Consider the following 17,014-nt stretch of genomic DNA (forward strand, 5'->3'; position numbering starts at 1 on the left):
TGCACCCCTATGGCTGCCTGCACCTCTCTGTGCTGCCTGCACATCGGGTGAGTGCTGGGGAGGGCGCAGAGCAGCGCGGGTGTGTTTGGGGTGCACATTGGAGGGGTCCACAATGCTGGGGGGTGATTTCCAGGTCTCTGGGGTCCCACCTTGGTGGCAAAACCCCCATAACCACATTGCAAGGGTTGGGGAGGGGGGAGCTGTGCTGCCCTGGGGCTGCAGCACACTGGCACCTCTCTCCCCCCAAAAACCTGGCTTTTTGGTTCCAAATCCAGGTTAAAAGTTAAAAACTGACGATTTTCATGTGATGGATGTGAAATATTTGGTGCTCTGCCTGTTCGACCATCTGACCCTTCTCTTGGGGACAACCCCCTTGCACAGCTGGGGTCACTCCATCACCACCCCTGCACCCCCAAATCAGTACAGGGGAGTCCATTGCACCCACATTTATTACTGTTTTACATAGAATCAGGGGTGAAAACCTCCTGGGTTTTGGCCATTCCTGCAGCCCCCATTCCTGTGTTCCCAGGCCTCATTCCCCATTCCTGGGGGGTCTTCACTGCTTCCCCCTCCCCATCCCTTTGCTGCGGGTGCCTGTGGAGCTGCCTGCTCCGGCCTGGCCGGTAGCACGTGGAGGGCTGGAGCTCACTGATGGTGCAAGCACCCGGCACCACACCAATGCCAAGCTTCGGTAGCGTGCAGGCAGCCGGTGGCACAGCCACGGCCGCAGCTCAGCGGCAACACACGGGCAGCCATAGCCCATTGCAGCCGGTAGCACCCAGGGACCAAGCTCCGGCAGCGCGCAGGGAGCCAGCAGCACAGGGTGGCATGGCCGCAGCTCGCAGGCAGGACGCGGGCAGCGATAGCGCATTGCATCCGGCAGCAGGCAGATGCCAAGCACCGGTGATTGGTAGGGAACCGGTAGCACAGACGTGGCCGGAGCTCGCTGGCAGCACACGGGCAGTGTTAGCACTCAGATACCAAGCTCCGGCAGCGCGCAGGGAGCCAGGAGCACAGGGTGGCATGGCCGCAGCTCGCAGGCAGCACGCGGGCAGCTGCCAGGCTCCGGCAGTGCGCAGGCAGCGGCAGTGCAGACATGGCCGCAGCTCGCCGGCAGCACGCGGGCAGGCGGCAGCTTGCAGATACCCGGAGCTCGCTGGCAGCAGCGGGCAGGCAGCAGCAGGCAGCGGCGCGCAGGCAGCACCACGCAAGCAGCCGGAGCTCGGCGGCGGCGGCGGCAGCGCAGCCATGGCCGGAGCTCGGCGGCAGCGCGCAGGGTGCCGGGAGCGCGCCGCGGCCTGGAGCAGCCGGGCCCGGGCGGGCGGTATCGGAGCGGCCGGCGCGGCGCAGGCAGCGCGGTGTGGCCGGTAGCAGCGTGCAGGCAGCCGGGGGTAGCCCGCAATGTGCAGGCAGCTCGGGATGGCCGGTAATGTGCAGGCAGCTGCCCGGCCGGGATTGGCTGCGGGGAATGACGCCCAACACAACAAAGGTGGAGTTGGAGAAATTGCATTAAAAAAAATTAAGAGCGAGAGGAGAGGAGAGAACGGGAGCGCAGGGAGGGAAGGAGGAAACTGCCCCTCGCCCGCCCCGCCGGGGGATCCCCGCCGCCGTGTCCCGGGGCCGCGGGGCGGGCAGGGACCCACCGAAGGGACCCACCGGGTCCCGTTCCCCCCCCCCCGGCTCCCTCCCCTTCGTCTTTTTATCTCCTTTTTCTCATGCAAACGCCGGGCGAGGATTGTTGCACATGTAAGGAGATTTTTTTTTCTTCCTCCCTTCTCTCCCCTTCCTCCCCCCCCTTTCCCTCCTCTGCTCCTTCCTCCTCCTCCTCCTCCTCTTTTTCTTCTCGCCACAGTGTTGCAAAAGCAAAGAGCAATAAAATAGGCGGCGGAGGCGGCGGGAGCGCGGGGCGGCGGCGCTCGGGGAGCGGCGGAGGCTGGCGGCGGACCCCGGCGCGCAGAGCCCGGCTGATTGGAAGAGCGAACGCAGCGCCATGGAGGCGGGGGAAAGCGCGATCGTCTCTGCGGGGACTGGAGCGCGTCCACGCCCGGGGCCAGCGCTGCAGAGCTGGCCGCCGTTCAACCGCCGCTTCCCCGCCCCGGCCCCGCCGAGCGAGCCCCGGCCCCGCCGAGCCGCGGCCCCCCAAAGCCGCGGGCCCGCAGGTACGTGCCTGCGCCGGGGGAGCGGAACGGAGCCGAGCTCAGCCCTGCCTGCGCCGCCCGGGCTCGCCATTCGCCGCCGCTCCGCTCCGCCGGCGGGGCTGGAGGAGGCGCTTTGTTCCTGCCCGGGTCCCGCCGCCGCGCACCGGGCTCGGTAAGGGGCCGCAGCCGCCGCTCCGCGGGTAGGGGGCACTCAGGCCGCCGGACGGGGGGGGTCCAGGGGGTATTTTCTGGGGGGAAAAGCCGCATTTTTACACCGAATCCAGGGCACAAAAGGCGCCGTTTTCGCGCAGGCCCCGCGGGCAGGAAGCCGCCGCCGCTCGCTCCGCGGGGGCACCGCGCTGGGGCTCGGGGCGGGGGAGAGCGCCCGGCTCGGCGGCCTCGGTGTGCCCCCCCCTCCCTCCTTCCCTTCCCTTCCCTCTCCTCCTCCTCGCTCCCTCCCTCCTTCCCGCTCGCCCTCCCTCCCTCCCGGCTGCCGCAGCTGGATTTCGGGGGCAGGCTTCCAGCGCTCCGCGCTTGTTTTTCCCCAGCCCGGGTGAGTCCCGCGCCGCGGCGGGGAGCTCGGCGCCGGTGCGTGCCCGGGCTCGTCCGCTCCCCCCCCCCGCCCCGCACCTCCCTTACCTCGATTTTCACCCTTTTATCCCCTTTTTCCCTATACCCCCCTCCTTTTTTTTCCCCCTTCCTTTTTTTTTGTGTTTTTTTCCCGTTTTCCTTTTTTCCGCTCCCGCCCCCCCCCTCGCTTCTTTCTCTTCCTTTCTTCCCCCCGGACCGGGAGCGGGGCTGCAGCCCCCCGCTGGGTGTGGGTGGGTGCTTCTGGGCTCGAGGAGGGGTCGCGGAGCGGGGGGGAGAGGAGGAGGGGGCGGCGGTGGTGGGGAGCGGGGGGGAGGATTGGGCAGGAGCCGCTCCCCGGGGGTCGGTGCGGGGAGGTCGCGCTGCCCTCGCCCGGCTCCTGCAGCTGCCCGGCCGCCCCCAGCCGGGCATCCCCGCCCCCCCTTCTCCCTCCTCCTCCTCCTCCTTCTCCTTCTTCTTCTTCTCCTTCCCCCAGCGGCTCCGGCGCGGGGCTGGGGCTGCGGCGGCTCGGCTCGAGCTCCCCCCCTCCTCCTCCTCCTCCTTCCACCTCCTCCTCCTCCTTCTCTCCTCTCCTCCTCCTCCCCCTTGCAGCCCGGAGAGGTGGGTTTGTCTCGGCTTTATAACCGCGCCGGCTGCACGGGTGGAGGGGAAGGAGCGGCGGGCGGAGGCGGGCGCAGCCCGGCCATTGTGTGCCGCGGCGGAGAGCGCCGGCCGGTAACCACGGGGAGCGGAAAGGGGGGGGAGAGGAGCCGGGGACGGCGGATGGGGAAGCCGCGGGGATGGGGGGGGTGCGGGACCCGCCGCGCACCGCATCGCTCCGGGGGGCCGGGGGAGCGCGCCCCCCCCATCCGCTGCCCCGGCGCCCCGCACTCGCCTCCATTGTGTTCCCGTGCGCTGCGGGGGGAGCGGGGGGGGCGGCGGAGCGCGGTTCGCTGGCGCCCGGGAGGGCACCGGGTGCGGGAGGGGGCCGGGGAGGCGCCGCCGGGGCCGCCCGCGCTCGGTCCCACCCGGTTCCTGCTGCCTGGCGGAGGAGGAGACTGGCGCTGGCCGGCGGCGCAGGGCATGTGCGGGCTCCCCGCCTCCGCCCGCGGCCCGGCCCCTTCCTCCCCCGCCTCCTCCTCCTCCTCCTCCTGCCCCCCCCTCCAGGCGCGGGATCCGGTCCCGTCCTTCCCCCCCCCCCTCCACCCCCGGGGGGGATCCCGCACCTCCCCCCCCCCGGGGATCCCTGTGCGCGCGCAGCGCCATGGCCCCCGCCCCGCCCCGCCCCGATGGATCCGGTGGATCCCTCCCCTCCCGCCACGATCCCGCCTCTCCCCTCACCTCTTCCCCCGGGATCCCCGGGGCTCCCGCACCCACCCCCCCCCTCACCGAGCCTGGCTCCCGGTGGGTCCCGCACCCCCCCCCTCCGGTGCCCGGGTGCTCCCCTGGGCCCGGTGCCCCCTGCCCAGGCCTGGGCCCTGCTCCCAGGCCCGGCTCCGTGGGTGATGCCCGGAGGCCTCAGCTCTGTGACCCCCTCCGTGGGCCCCCCATAGGGGACCCCCACGTCCTGCTCCCCCCCATAAGTTATGGGGTGCCCCCCTTAAGGCCTCTCGCTTGCTCCGCCCCCCCCCGTGATCCTGCCCCATGGAGCCATGAGGTGCTCCTGCTGGGATCTGTTGGAATATCCCCCTTCGCTTGTGGCCCCAGCCATGGGAGAGCCCTGACTCCCCCCGGGCTCCCCCAGAGCCCCCCAAATGGGCACAAATGGATCTGGGGATCCCTCTCTCCTCCAAGCAGGATCTCTGTGGATCCCTGGTGTCCCCCCCTCGCAGCTCTGTTGGCTCAGATCCCTCTCAAACCCTTCTCCCCTTGGATCCCATCACCCTGAGCCCCTTTCCCTTGCCCCACTTTTCTCCCCACAGCAGGGGGGGGTCCTGCCACCATTCAGGACCCCACCTCCTGCACCCCAAACCCCCCAGGGCTGGATGTGGGGTGGATCCCGGTCGGGTCCCGCCGCGGGGGGTGTCATCAGGGCTCTCCTTTGCCCGCAGAGCCGAGCGGGAGTGATCTCCGGTAGCGAGCGAGGAGGATGAACGGCGAAGCCGAGTGCCCTGCGGACCTGGAAATGACAGCTCCCAAAAACCAAGGTGAGCCCCGCATGCCATGGGCATGCCGTGGGGTTCACAGAGAGACCCCCATCAATCAGTGCAGCTGAGTGAGGGATGGAGCATCCCAAGGTGGGGGGGGGGTGTTGATCCCGATCCCGCACACGGATGCGGAGATTGGGAATGCTGTGGCTTGGGGGGTGTTTAGGAAGGGGGGGCCGGCACAAAGAGGTGCTGCCTTCCCCTGCTCACATCTGGGCTGCATTAGGAGCCGTTACCTTGGGCCTCTCCGGCTTCCAGCCCTGGGGATGACATCAGAGCCTCAGCTCTGATTGGAAGAGGGGCAGGAAAACAAGAAGACACAGGAGCTAAAGGGACCTTTCCTATAGGGCACCCCCTGGGCTCCCCCAGCACCCCAAAACCAGCCCGTGTCCTCCCATGCCCCGGTGGACCCGGCCGGAGCACGTGTCCTTCACCGGAGCTTGAGCGGGATCTAATTACACCGGGAAAGCTTTCCTAATATAGAGCCGGCCCCGGCGCTGCCCGGGATAAATCGGGCTCAGGGCGCCCCCGGCACCGCGGCGCTGGGCGCTCCACAGAGGCAGGGATGGGGATGTTGGGGTGCAGAGCACGGGGCCCCCGATGCCCCCATCCTGCTCCTGGGGAGGGGTCCTGGGAGGTTTCTGCAGTTCCCGTGGGATTCCTGGGTTGTTTTGGCCAGGGTCACCCGGGGGTGAAGGTCCCCGGGGGTTCCTGCTTTGGAGAGGGGGAAACTGAGGCATGGGGCAGGTTAGGGGGGGCTCAGCCCCTTTTCCCTCCCCACTTGAGCTTCATGGTCCAGCTGCTGTTACTGCTTCTGCTTTCTGCACATGAAGGGAGCACCAACTCCACGGCTCCATTCTATCTCCTTGCAGTTGGGAAGTGGATGGGAAAATAGGGAGGCAGAATGTGGGGTTTGGTGCTCAGCTCCAGTCCCCCTCCCTGTAGCAGGGAATTCCCGTCTCTTTTCCCCCTTTCTGAGGTTTTGGGGCTCTGAAGGAGCGTGCAGGCACGTTCTGAGCCACTGGGCTCCCTTTATGGGGGACTCTTTCCATTCCCCCCAATTGAATCCCTCACAGAGAACCTCCAACGTGAGAGGCCCAGGAGGTGAAATCAGTGCTGGGGGTGGAGGGAGGAGTGGGGAGTTGGGATTGGAGGCGGAGGGTCCGGAGAAGGGCAGCGGAGCTGGTGCAGGGCCTGGAGCACAGTGTGATGGGGAAGGGCTGAGGGACCTGGGGGGTTCAGTCTGGAGAAGAGAAGGCTCAGGGGGGACCTGATCGCTCCCTACAAGTGCCTGAGAGGAGGATGGAGCCAGGAGGGGTCTGGGCTCTGCTCCCAAGGAACAAGGGATGGGACAAGAGGAACCGGCCTCAAGCTGCACCAGGGCAGGTTTAGATGGAGCTGAGGAACAATTCCTGCCCCAAAGGGTGCTCAGGCATTGGAACAGGCTGCCCAGGGCAGGGCTGCAGGCACCGTCCCTGCAAGGGTTCACACCCCGTGGAGACGAGGCCTCAGTGCCATGGGTTAGGGGTGGCCTTGGCAGCGCTGGGTAAGGGTTGGACTGGATGTTAGTAAAAGGTCTTTTCCAACCTGGTCGATTCCATGATTCTGTGTTCCCCTCAATCCATGCCCGGTTGTGCTGTCCCCATCTGAGGGCTCCGCTTTGAGGGCTCTGAGCTTTGACCTTGGCAGAGGTCACCATGGAGCTCCATCCCATGGGATGCTGAGGCTCTCCCACATGAAGGAAAGGCAGCGCTGGGGCTTTCCCATTGCTCTGGATGCACGTTTAACACTTGGAAAGTGGGGTGCCCTGTTTCCTCCTTGGCCGCAGAGCTCTGCCGTGCGGAGGGAATGACCCCTCTGCTCCCAGCATCCCCGTATCTGATGGAGCGCCGGGATGAGCTCCCTGCCTCCTCCCAAGTGCGTTTTCAGCTTTGCCCAGATTGTTTTGGCCTGTAGAGAGTTGCTCCAGGGTGATGGAAGCAGCCCCATCCCTTTAATCCCGAGAGGCAGCATTACACGTCCCGGGCCGGAGCCGCACGCCGGGAGCTGTCGTCCCTGTATCCCGCCGGGAATGGTGCCTGGTCCTAAGCCTGCTGCTTTGCTTTCAGAGCGCTGGTCTCAGGAGGACATGCTGACCCTGCTGGAGTGCATGAAGAACAACCTGCCCTCCAACGACGGGAGCAAGTTCAAAACCACCGAGTCCCACCTGGACTGGGAGAAGGTGGCTTTCAAGGACTTCTCGGGGGAGATGTGCAAGATGAAGTGGATGGAGATTTCCAATGAGGTACCTGACGGATGGGGGCGGTCTGTGAGGGGGACCAGGTATCCCAGTGGCATTCCAGGGCTGTTGGAGTCAGTGCCCCCTTAGTGCTGCTGCCGTCCCACTGCTGTTGGCATTGGGAGCCCCTCAGTGGCGTTGGGATGGTGCTCTTAGGGAATACCATGGGATGATGCCAAGCGGGAATCTGCCTGTTCACACTTGTGTCCTCCGTTACCCATAGGTGAGGAAGTTCCGGACCCTCACGGAGCTCATCATGGATGCTGAAGAGCACGTGAAGAATCCTTACAAGGGCAAAAAGCTCAAGGTATCCGGCAGGGATTGGGGTCGGACACTGGAGGGGGTTCCCCTGGATAGGGGCTGTCACCAGGGCCCCTGCAGGCACCTCCCTGCTGTAATCCCTGCGCCACTGCCCCGGCTCCCGAGGCCGCAGGCTCTGGGTCCTGGCCAAGTGCAGGGAACGTGGAACACAGTCACTGCTGCTGCATCCAAGTTTAGCTCCGGGGGGAGCCAGGAAACTGCCGGCCTATTCCTGGCTGCCGGGCACCCGATGCTCTGCCCCGTCCCCTTCCCGCTGCCTCAGTTTCCCCTCTTGCAGCACAACCGCTCTGTGCCGGCTGGAGGCTGCTCCCGGGATTCCCAGCGCTGGGATGGCGCGGTTCCCGGGGCAGGGAGCCGGAGCACGGCAGCGCTGGGTGGGCTCTGGCTGTGCCGGCTCCACGCTCAGCGCGTGCTGCTCCGATGTCTCCCCAGAAACACCCCGACTTCCCCAAGAAGCCCCTGACTCCCTATTTCCGCTTCTTCATGGAGAAGCGGGCTAAATACGCGAAGCTGCACCCCGAAATGAGCAACCTGGATCTCACCAAGATCCTCTCCAAGAAATACAAGGAGCTTCCCGAGAAGAAAAAGGTACAGGGGGGCAGTCTGAGCCCCTTCCCGTTGTGTTCCTCCTCGTGCCGGGCTCTGCCTTCCCAGTGAAACCAGCAGAGCCCAGGCTCCGAATGGGAGAACCTCAGGTGCTTGCTCAGGCCCGTCAGACCAGTAGGACCTCCTCTGCTTCTCCTGCCCTGCTTCCCAGCATCCGTGGGGTGGAGGCTGGTCCCTTGGTCCGTCTCTTCCAGACGGACCTGGCTGGTGGCTTGGCTGCTGGGTGGATCCGTGTTTAGCGCTGGGGTTCAGTCGCGCTGCGGGAGGGATGCAGGGGCAGGATCTGCCCCGAGCTATGGGAGATGCTGGAGGAGACGTCCCCATCTCACCTCCCTGGTGGCTTTGTGTCCCCAGATGAAATACATCCAGGACTTCCAGCGGGAGAAGCAGGAGTTTGAGAGGAACCTGGCGAGGTTCAGGTGAGTGGGGCAGCCCCAGGCCCCTCCAGGCAGACCCGGTCTCCTCTGCTGTGTGCAGCTCAGGGAGGAAGCCCCAGTGGGCACCGTGAGGGCAGAAGGGAAGGGGAGATGCTGGAAAGAAAGAGCAAGGAGAAGGCACCTGAGGGCAGCCCCAAAGCAAAAGGGATCAGCCCTGCTCTGGGGGCTGCAAGGGGAGGACGGGAGCTCTGCCCCCAGCCCTGCTCAGAGCTGAAGTGACCCATTCCCCCCAGACCTTCCCTTTGAAGGTGGTCGCTGTGACCAAGATGGATCCCAGCATTCCCAATGCCCTGCGGCTGCTCCAGGGATGCATTAAAGGGGCTGCTCAAAGCTGATGCTGTTCCCGGAGGGGGCAGACTCCTAAACCCCTCCTGGACGGCGCAGTCCCTGAGGCTCAGCCCTGCAGTGATGGTTGCCCCTCACTGGGGAGGCTTAGGGGGTGTTCCTCCTCCTGCACCCTCCGTAACGCTCTCCCTTCCCTGCCGGGCAAAGGGAGGATCACCCGGATCTCATCCAGAACGCCAAGAAGTCGGACGTGCCCGAGAAGCCCAAGACCCCGCAGCAGCTGTGGTACAACCACGAGAAGAAGATCTACCTGAAAGTGCGTCCAGATGTGAGTAGGGTGGGAGGGAGCGAGCGTGAGCCTGCAGGGCGCTGGCCCCGCCGCTGGCGCACAGGAGGGGGAAACGAGAAGCATCCTGGGGGGGGGACGGGCTGGAAGACAGCGCTGGGAGCTCCCCACAGCTGGATGGAGGTAAGGAGGGGCTCTGCACAGCTGGAAGAGGCTCAGGGGGTACAGACCCCAGTGCTTTTTGCCTGCAGTTTGACCGCAGGCTGAGGCAGGCAGGCAGGATTCCCAGCACAGACTTCACACCTCTGGCCATGGCCCTCACTCGCACACAGCCCCGGCCCCGGCCCGGCTCGGCTCCGCTGTTTTTGGACCTTTTTATCCCCCCTTTTTGTGGGTTTTACCCCTCTGCCCTCACCTCTGGCTTTGGGTTTTCAGGCCACCACGAAGGAGGTGAAAGAGTCGCTGGGCAAGCAGTGGTCTCAACTCTCGGATAAAAAGAGGCTGAAATGGATTCATAAGGCCCTGGAACAGCGGAAGGAGTACGAGGTAGGGAGCAGCCTCACCCGTCCCCCTCCACACTCATCCCTGTGTTCACTCCGAGGCCATCCAGCCTCACCCCATAGCCAGGGCTTCAGGCAGGTCCCTGCAGGTCACTGGTGAGTCTGAGCCCTGCCTCCTCCAGCCGTGCGTGGGGAAGGGCAAAGCATCCCTTGGGAGCTGTTAGGGCAGTGGTTGGCTTCTCTTTCCTCCTCCTCCGGCCCCAGCCAGGCGGGGATGGAGCCGCTCTGCTGACCTGTGCCCGTCCTTTGCAGGAGATCATGCGGGATTACATCCAGAAGCACCCAGAGCTGAACATCAGCGAGGAGGGCATCACCCGCTCCACCCTCACCAAGGCCGAGCGCCAGCTCAAGGACAAGTTTGATGGGCGACCCACAAAGCCCCCTCCGTGAGTCCTGTCGTTCCCTGTCTGCATGAGGGGGATCCGTCCCTCTCCCGGTGACCACTTGGCAGATGCTGGTTCTTGCTGATGCGGAAACTGAGGCTCTGTCTGGCTTTGAGAGCCCAAATCATTCCCGGGACCATGTTCGTGAGCCCATCTAACTGGTCCTTAAATACACTGGTCCTTAATAGACATTAAATGCGTGTTTGCAGAGGATCTGAGCGAGGTTTATGGGGATGCTGCATGTGCCGGGTTAAGGGGTCCAGCCCAGAGCTCCCTCAAAACTTCAGGCACCTTGGGCACAGCAGCCCTGGGGGGGTCTCGTGGGGCTCTTAGCACCCAGAGCTCCGTGCAGGTTGTCCCTAACGCTGGGTCTCCCCGTTGGTTGCAGGAACAGCTACTCCCTGTACTGTGCAGAGCTGATGGCCAACATGAAGGACGTGCCCAGCACGGAGCGGATGGTGCTGTGCAGCCAGCAGTGGAAGCTGCTCTCGCAGAAGGAAAAGGACGCCTACCACAAAAAGTGTGATCAGGTGAGTGAGGATGGGCAGGCGGGAGGACAGCAGTGCTGCGGGGAGGGAGGGGAGGGGAGGGAGAGCTCGGGCTGTGGGTCAGCCTCGTCCTTCCTCAGTGCCTCTTCTTGTCATCCTCACCATCAGTTTCTTGGTGGTCTCCTCTTGTGGTCCTGTGTCCCCGCGCGTGTCTGGGACCAGGTGATGGTCAGGATGAAGGATGCTGTTGGGGGGGGCTGATGCTGGGTCAGGGACCGCACAAGGCAGGGATGGGGCAGGGGGTCTGTGTGTAACCACATCTCCATCCCCTCCAGAAAAAGAAAGACTACGAGATCGAGCTGCTCCGCTTCCTGGAGGTGAGTGATGGGGGCTCAGCCACGGGGTGCTGGAGACCCCGAATGAGGGGAGGGAGCCCTGGCTGGGGACTGAGATCACAGAATCCCTTAAAGCTCCTCCAGTCCCAACCCCTGCCACGGGCAGGGACACCTTCCACTGGAGCAGCTTGCTCCAAGCCCCTGTGTCCAACCTGGCCTTGAGCACTGCCAGGGATGGATAACCCAGGGGTGCACCTGGATCCGGGCACCTTCCCTTTGCTAAGAGGAAGGAGCTGAGTCTGCAGCAGGGAGGGACATTGCCCAGCAAGGGGGTGACACAGGCAGGGTGACCCAGCCTTGCAGTGCCCAGTGCTGGGGTGGCTTTTGAAGTGCATTAAGTTCCCCCTGCTCCCTTATGGCACCCAAGCCCTGTCAGCGCGGGGCCGTCTCACCGTGTCCCCTGTCCCGTGCCACCCAGAGCCTGCCCGAGGAGGAGCAGCAGCGGGTGCTGGGCGAGGAGAAGATGCTGGGCAGCAACCGGAAAGGGGCGACGAGTCCTGCATCCAAGAAATCCTCCCCGGAGACGGGCAAGGTGAGAGCAGCGGCCGCAGCGATGGGGCCGGGCGTGGGGAGAGGCTGCGGGTCCCTCCGTGGGCTCACCCCGGCCGTGACCGCCTGTTCCCCCCCGCAGGCCAGCTCGGAGAAGCCCAAGCGGCCCATCTCTGCCATGTTCATCTTCTCGGAGGAGAAGCGGAAGCAGCTGCAGGAGGAGCGGCCGGAGCTGTCGGAGAGCGAGCTCACCCGGCTGCTGGCCCGCATGTGGAACGACCTCTCCGAGAAGAAAAAGGTGGGTGCCGTCCCCATCCTGCTCCTGCATCCCTGCCTCCATCGGGCATCTCCCAGTGAGGAGCGCTGCTCTGTGCTGGTCCTGCTGCGGGGTCTCCCCAGCACCGATGGGTGCCACCGGCTCTGCCCAGGGTGGGCAAAACCCACCTTAAAGGAAGCTCAGAGGGGTCCTTGAGCCTCCATTGTGGGGCTGAGGGGGTGGGGGGGTCCCTTCATTCACCCCCTCCCTGCACCCGGCGCAGGCCAAGTACAAGGCGCGGGAGGCGGCGATGAAGGCGCAGTCGGAGAAGAAGCACGGCTCGGACAAGGAGGAGCGCGGGAAGCTGCCCGAGTCCCCCAAAACAGCCGAGGAGATCTGGCAGCAGAGCGTCATCGGGGACTACCTGGCGCGCTTCAAGGTGAGGGGCAGGCCGGGAATGCAGCTGGAGCCGGGAGCAGCGCCGGGATTGCCTCGTGCTTCCCTGCCTGGGTTCATACCTGCGGCAGCAGCTTGGGGCTGGGGGGGGGAGAAGGGTCCCTCACTGGAGCGGGTGCCTTGGGATGGAGCTGGGGGTGGCAGCTTGGGCGCATCTAATGTGACGGGGGGGGGTCTGCGCCATAGAATGACCGGGGAAAGGCACTGAAGGCCATGGAGGCCACTTGGAACAACATGGAGAAGAAGGAGAAGCTGATGTGGATCAAGAAGGCAGCGGAGGACCAGAAGCGATACGAGGTGGGTCCCTGCTCCCCCCTGCCGCTGGCCCTGGGCGCAGCCTGCGTGCCCCTGACCCCGCTCTGTCCTGTGCCTCAGAGGGAGCTGAGCGAGATGCGGGCTCCGCCGTGCTCCACCAACTCTGCCAAGAAAATGAAGTTCCAGGGAGAGCCGAAGAAACCCCCCATGTGAGTACCTGGGCCTGGAATGTTGGGATCCTGTGCTCAGCTCTGGGCTCCTCACTATGAGAGACATTGAGGGGCTGGAGCGGGGCCAGAGGAGGGCAGCGGAGCTGGTGCAGGGCCTGGAGCACAGTGTGATGGGGAAGGGCTGAGGGACCTGGGGGGTTCAGTCTGGAGAAGAGAAGGCTCAGGGGGGACCTGATCGCTCCCTGCAAGTGCCTGAGAGGAGGATGGAGCCAGGAGGGGCTGGGCTCTGCTCCCAAGGAACAAGGGATGGGACAAGGGGAATGGCTGGACTTGATCTTAAAGCTGTTTTCCAGCCTGGTTGATGCTGTGATTCTCTATGGCTGGAGCTGGACCACGCTGGGGATGGAGGGGGTTGGTGCCCAGGGACACCTCAGTTCTATCCAGCACGTCCTGTGTGCTCCCCCCTGCAGGAACGGTTACCAGAAGTTCTCCCAGGAGCTGCTGTCCAACGGGGAGCTGAACCACCTCCCGCTGAAGGAGCGCATGGTGGAGATCGGCAGCCGCTGGCAGCGCATCTCCCAGGGCCAGAAGGACCACTACAAGAAGCTGGCGGAGGAGCAGCAGAAGCAGTACAAGGTGCACCTCGACATCTGGCTCAAGGTGAGCACCCAGCCCTGCGCTCAGTTCTTGGGGACCATTGGCGTGGTCTCTGCTCCATCCCTGCTCCCATCCCTGCTCCCATCCCTGCTCCCATCCCTGCTTCATGCCTCGCTTCATCCCCGCTCCATTCCCGCTACCATCCTTGCTACCATCCCCGCTCCGTCCCCCGCTCCGTCCCCCGCTCCGTCCCCCGCTCCGTCCCCTCTCCATCCCCTCTCCATCCCCTCTCCGTCCCCTCTCCGTCCCCGCTCCATCCCCGCTCCATCCCCTCTCCATCCCCTCTCCATGCCCCTCTCCATCCCCTCTCCATCCCCTCTCCACCCCCACTCCATCCCCTCACCATCCCCCTGTCTCCGCAGAGCCTCTCGCCCCAGGAGCGCGCTGCCTACAAGGAGCACACTTCCAACGTGAGTACCCACCCAATGGGGGGGATGTGGGGGGCTTGGGGCTGGGTTGGCTGGGGGGTGAATGAGCCAAGCTTAGGGGAGCCCCGCACTGTTTGGCAGCGGGGTTATCTCCAGGCTGGGCACGGGGAAGGAGCCGAGCTCTGCAGCTCTGAAAGGTTTGGGTTTGTTCTCCCCCCTGCAGAAGCGCAAGAGCATAGGAAAGATCCGGGGCCCCAACCCCAAGATGAAGCCAACGATGCAGTCCAAGTCGGTGAGTGCGCGATGCCTGTGCTGGGCACCCAGCACCCTCTTCCCTGCTTCAGGGCATCCCTGCTGCTTCCTGCTGCCCTTTCCGTGAGGCAATAATGCAGAGGCTATCCCCAGATCCATCCTCCGAACCTCGTGGATCATTTCCCCACACACACACTCGTTCCAGGAGGCTGTTTGGAGCATAGACAGGGGGAACCCCTGGATGAGCTGTGGGGCAGGAGCTCCCCTGAGCCTGCTCCATGGCTGGAGGACCCCAAAAGCTGATGGCTGGCTGAGGATGGGGTGATGCACCCATGGGTGCTGCTGCCCCATAACCACCCTCCTCTCGCCCCTCAGGAATCCGAAGATGACGATGAGGAGGAAGAGGAGGAGGAAGACGACGATGAAGACGAGGACGATGACGACGACAACGGGGACTCATCGGAGGAAGGCGGCGACTCCTCTGAGTCCAGCAGCGAGGAGGAGAGCGACGACGGGGACGAGGTGAGGCTGCGGCGGGTGCCGGGGCCGCCCCATACCCACTGCTCTGCCCCACATCCCCCTCCTCCGGGGGGGGGGGGGTGAAGCCGCCGGGCTCCGATCGCAGCGCGGCAGAGAGGGGGGGGAGGCAAAGGGGACCGGGGTGAGCCCCCCCCCCAAGCCCCATAGCCCCGGGGAGGGCGCGAGGAGCAGCCGCGGAGCCGGGAGCAGCCGTAGAGGTGCGGGTGGGGCCCAGGAACGTTCCTGTCTCTTTCCCGCTGGAGATTCTGAGCGCGGTCTCGGCTCCGTTTGCGCCAGTGGGGAAGCCGCGTAAGTCACCGCAGTGAAGGGCGCGCACCGGTGCGAGTGCGGCCAGAGCCCGCTGGATGGCGCTGGGGGCAGACACCGTGTCCCTGCCTTGTGCTCGGCCCCGGACAGGTACGGTGCCCCCCCCGCGCTGCCCGCACGCAGCTCAGCCTCCTCCTCCCCTTGCCTTTAGAGGGGGGAAACTGAGGCCCGAGGCGGGTCGGGTGCCCCCCCCCAGGGGCGTGGAGCCAGGCAGAGGTGAGGGTAGGGCCCCCGCGTGCTGCTCCGCTGTGCCCCCCCCGCACCCCAAGCTGAGCCCTGGCAAACTCATTCCTGCCCCACACATCCCTGCTCTGGGTGCTCTGTGATGGGAGGGATGGGGCTGGACACCCCCCCCCCCCCAGGGGGTGAATGGGGAAAGGATGGGCCCCCCCTGCTCCCTGCTGCTAACCCCCCCCCAATGTCCTCTCTGCCCCCCCAGAACGACGATGACGATGAGGATGAGGATGATGAGGATGAGGATGACAACGACTCCGAGGGCAGCAGCAGCTCCTCCTCCTCCTCGGGGGACTCCTCCGACTCCGACTCCAACTGAGCCCGGCTCTTCGGAACGTCCTTGGGATTCTCGGTTCTGGTCCCAAATTCCCCTCCCCACCTCCCCAAACCTCTTCCTCCCGCAGCCCCCCCCCCTTGGGACCCCCAGCCCGGGGCATGGGGGCCGGAGGGACCCCTCCACCATCACTGTGGGGGGGGATGAACCGGGGCAGGGGTAGAAGGGGTGACCCCCCCATCCCTGCACCCCCTTTAGCAAGGGGGGGGGCGATTGTTGTTACTTTTGGGGGTGTTTCATTGTTTTTGGGGGGTCGCCCTGTCCCCCCCCACTGCCAGCTCTGGACTTCACAGAAAGAAAAGGAGAAACAGGAAAAAAATCCCCCCCCCCCCCTTTTTTTTTTATATTAAAACTCTCAGAAATGGATAAACCCCCCCCCCCCCCCCGAGCATGAGCCGAGCTGCTCAGGACTCAGCCATTGGGATGATGGCTCCTCCTCCTCCCCCCTTTGTGCACCCCCCCAGTGTTTCGGGGTGTCCCCCCCCATTCAACCCCCATTGTCGGGGTGTCCCCCCCCATACACCCCCATTGTACAGCCTGGAAGCCGCACTGGGACCTCGCATCCACTTGGGATCCACAGCCACGGACCGGGACCCGCTGGGGGGGTGGGATGGGTTTGGGGGGGGGGGGGGTGCGTGTGTGTGTGTGTGAATGGGGGAGTGACCCCCCACAATGCCATGGTCCGGGGGTCACTGCTCAGTGTGACCAAGGGGGGGGTTTTCGGGTGTCCCCCCCCCGTTGTGTTTTATTTTACACTTTATTTTTTTCCTCCTTTTCATCAAATCACAAAATTCCTTCTTTTTTCCTGCCCCCCCCCCTTTCCCTCCATCCCTGGTGAAGCTGCTCCTCTCCCTTCACCCCAAATTGGGGGGGGGATGACCCCCCCCGCAGCGCTCCCCTTGTCCCCGTACCCCCATTTTGCCCCCCCATCCATGCTGTAAATATATCTTGGGTTGATGGGGGGGTTGATGCCCCCCCCCGGGATGGGGCTGTGGGGACAGGGTGGGTGCAGGGGTGGGGGTCCTGCTCTGGGCCCCCCCTTTTTAAGCAGACACAAGCACCAGCAATCCCACGGCCCCCCCGAAGCACCCAGTGCAATGGGGGACCCCCCCCCGGGGCCCCTGCTGTATGAGGGGGAGCACAGAGTGTGTCCCCCCCCATCCTGTCCCTGGAGAGGAGCTGGGATTGGGGGACAGGATCCGGGGGTCACAGGGACATGGAGGGGGGACTTTAACCATTTTCCTCTTCTTTCTCCTCAAATCTCAGCTCAGAGTGGGGAAGGGGGGGGGAGCTCCAGGTTTAGGGGGGGCCACCCCCGCTTTGCTGCTCTCAAAGCCCCCATTTGAGTCACCCCAACCCCCCCCCATGGACCCCTCAGTGCTGGGGGGGAGGATGGGGGGGGGGGGCACCCTCTTCCCAGCCTCAAATTGGGCTGAAACCTCACCATTTGGGGGCAGTTGAACCCAAACCTGTTGGGGGGGGGGGGGTACCATATGGACAATCCCCCTGGGCCAGTGTGTGTGTGTGTGTGTCCGTGTGTCCATCCCTCATCCCCTTCCCATTCCCTTGGCTTCCAGTTTGGAATTTCATCATCCCCCCCCCCTCTATTTTTAATGCCACCCCCCCATTGAGGGCCCTCGATCCCGCTGAGTGTTCCCACCGCCGCCGTCGTGTTTTAGTGGATGTTTTTAGTACAAGGAAAAAAGGAAAAAAAAAACCCATAAAAAAAAACACACAAAAAAAATTTTCCCCAAATCCCTTTTTTTTTTCCGTTTTTTTTTTGTTTTTTTTTCTGTTAAAAAACTT

General features: G+C 64.6%; 1 protein-coding gene across 6 annotated transcripts; it reads left to right on the forward strand.

The window, feature by feature from the left end:
- The first annotated feature begins 1,638 nt into the window (after positions 1–1,638).
- On the forward strand, positions 1,639–15,696 carry UBTF (upstream binding transcription factor). Of its 6 annotated transcripts, none has more exons than XM_080633698.1 (22): positions 1,639–1,746; positions 4,757–4,852; positions 6,961–7,136; positions 7,354–7,437; positions 7,884–8,039; positions 8,412–8,476; positions 8,987–9,107; positions 9,501–9,611; positions 9,878–10,011; positions 10,397–10,538; positions 10,832–10,873; positions 11,310–11,423; positions 11,523–11,678; positions 11,920–12,075; positions 12,279–12,389; positions 12,468–12,556; positions 12,988–13,177; positions 13,537–13,584; positions 13,766–13,834; positions 14,170–14,316; positions 14,611–14,730; positions 15,080–15,696. In XM_080633698.1, exons 2-22 carry the CDS (start codon positions 4,795–4,797, stop codon positions 15,191–15,193), a joined length of 2,403 nt encoding a protein of 800 aa, XP_080489824.1. In that variant the 5' UTR covers positions 1,639–1,746; positions 4,757–4,794; the 3' UTR covers positions 15,194–15,696. The 6 variants fall into 6 exon arrangements, with proteins under 6 accessions (XP_080489824.1, XP_080489823.1, XP_080489822.1 ...); XM_080633697.1 differs by lacking the exon at positions 1,639–1,746 and adding an exon at positions 2,032–2,159; XM_080633696.1 differs by lacking the exon at positions 1,639–1,746 and adding an exon at positions 2,173–2,310.
- The last annotated feature ends 1,318 nt before the right edge of the window (positions 15,697–17,014 follow it).

Source organism: Psittacula echo (genome assembly GCF_963264785.1).
Source record: "Psittacula echo genome assembly, chromosome: 23".
Taxonomy (NCBI): domain Eukaryota; kingdom Metazoa; phylum Chordata; class Aves; order Psittaciformes; family Psittacidae; genus Psittacula; species Psittacula echo.

Coding starts and splice junctions, on each gene's coding strand:
- UBTF (XM_080633698.1), top strand. CDS start 4,795: ATGAACGGCGAAGCCGAGTGCCCTGCGGACCTGGAAATGACAGCTCCC. Junction 7,137..7,353: donor GGATGGAGATTTCCAATGAG/GTACCTGACGGA, acceptor CGTTACCCATAG/GTGAGGAAGTTCCGGACCCT. Junction 12,076..12,278: donor ACTACCTGGCGCGCTTCAAG/GTGAGGGGCAGG, acceptor TCTGCGCCATAG/AATGACCGGGGAAAGGCACT.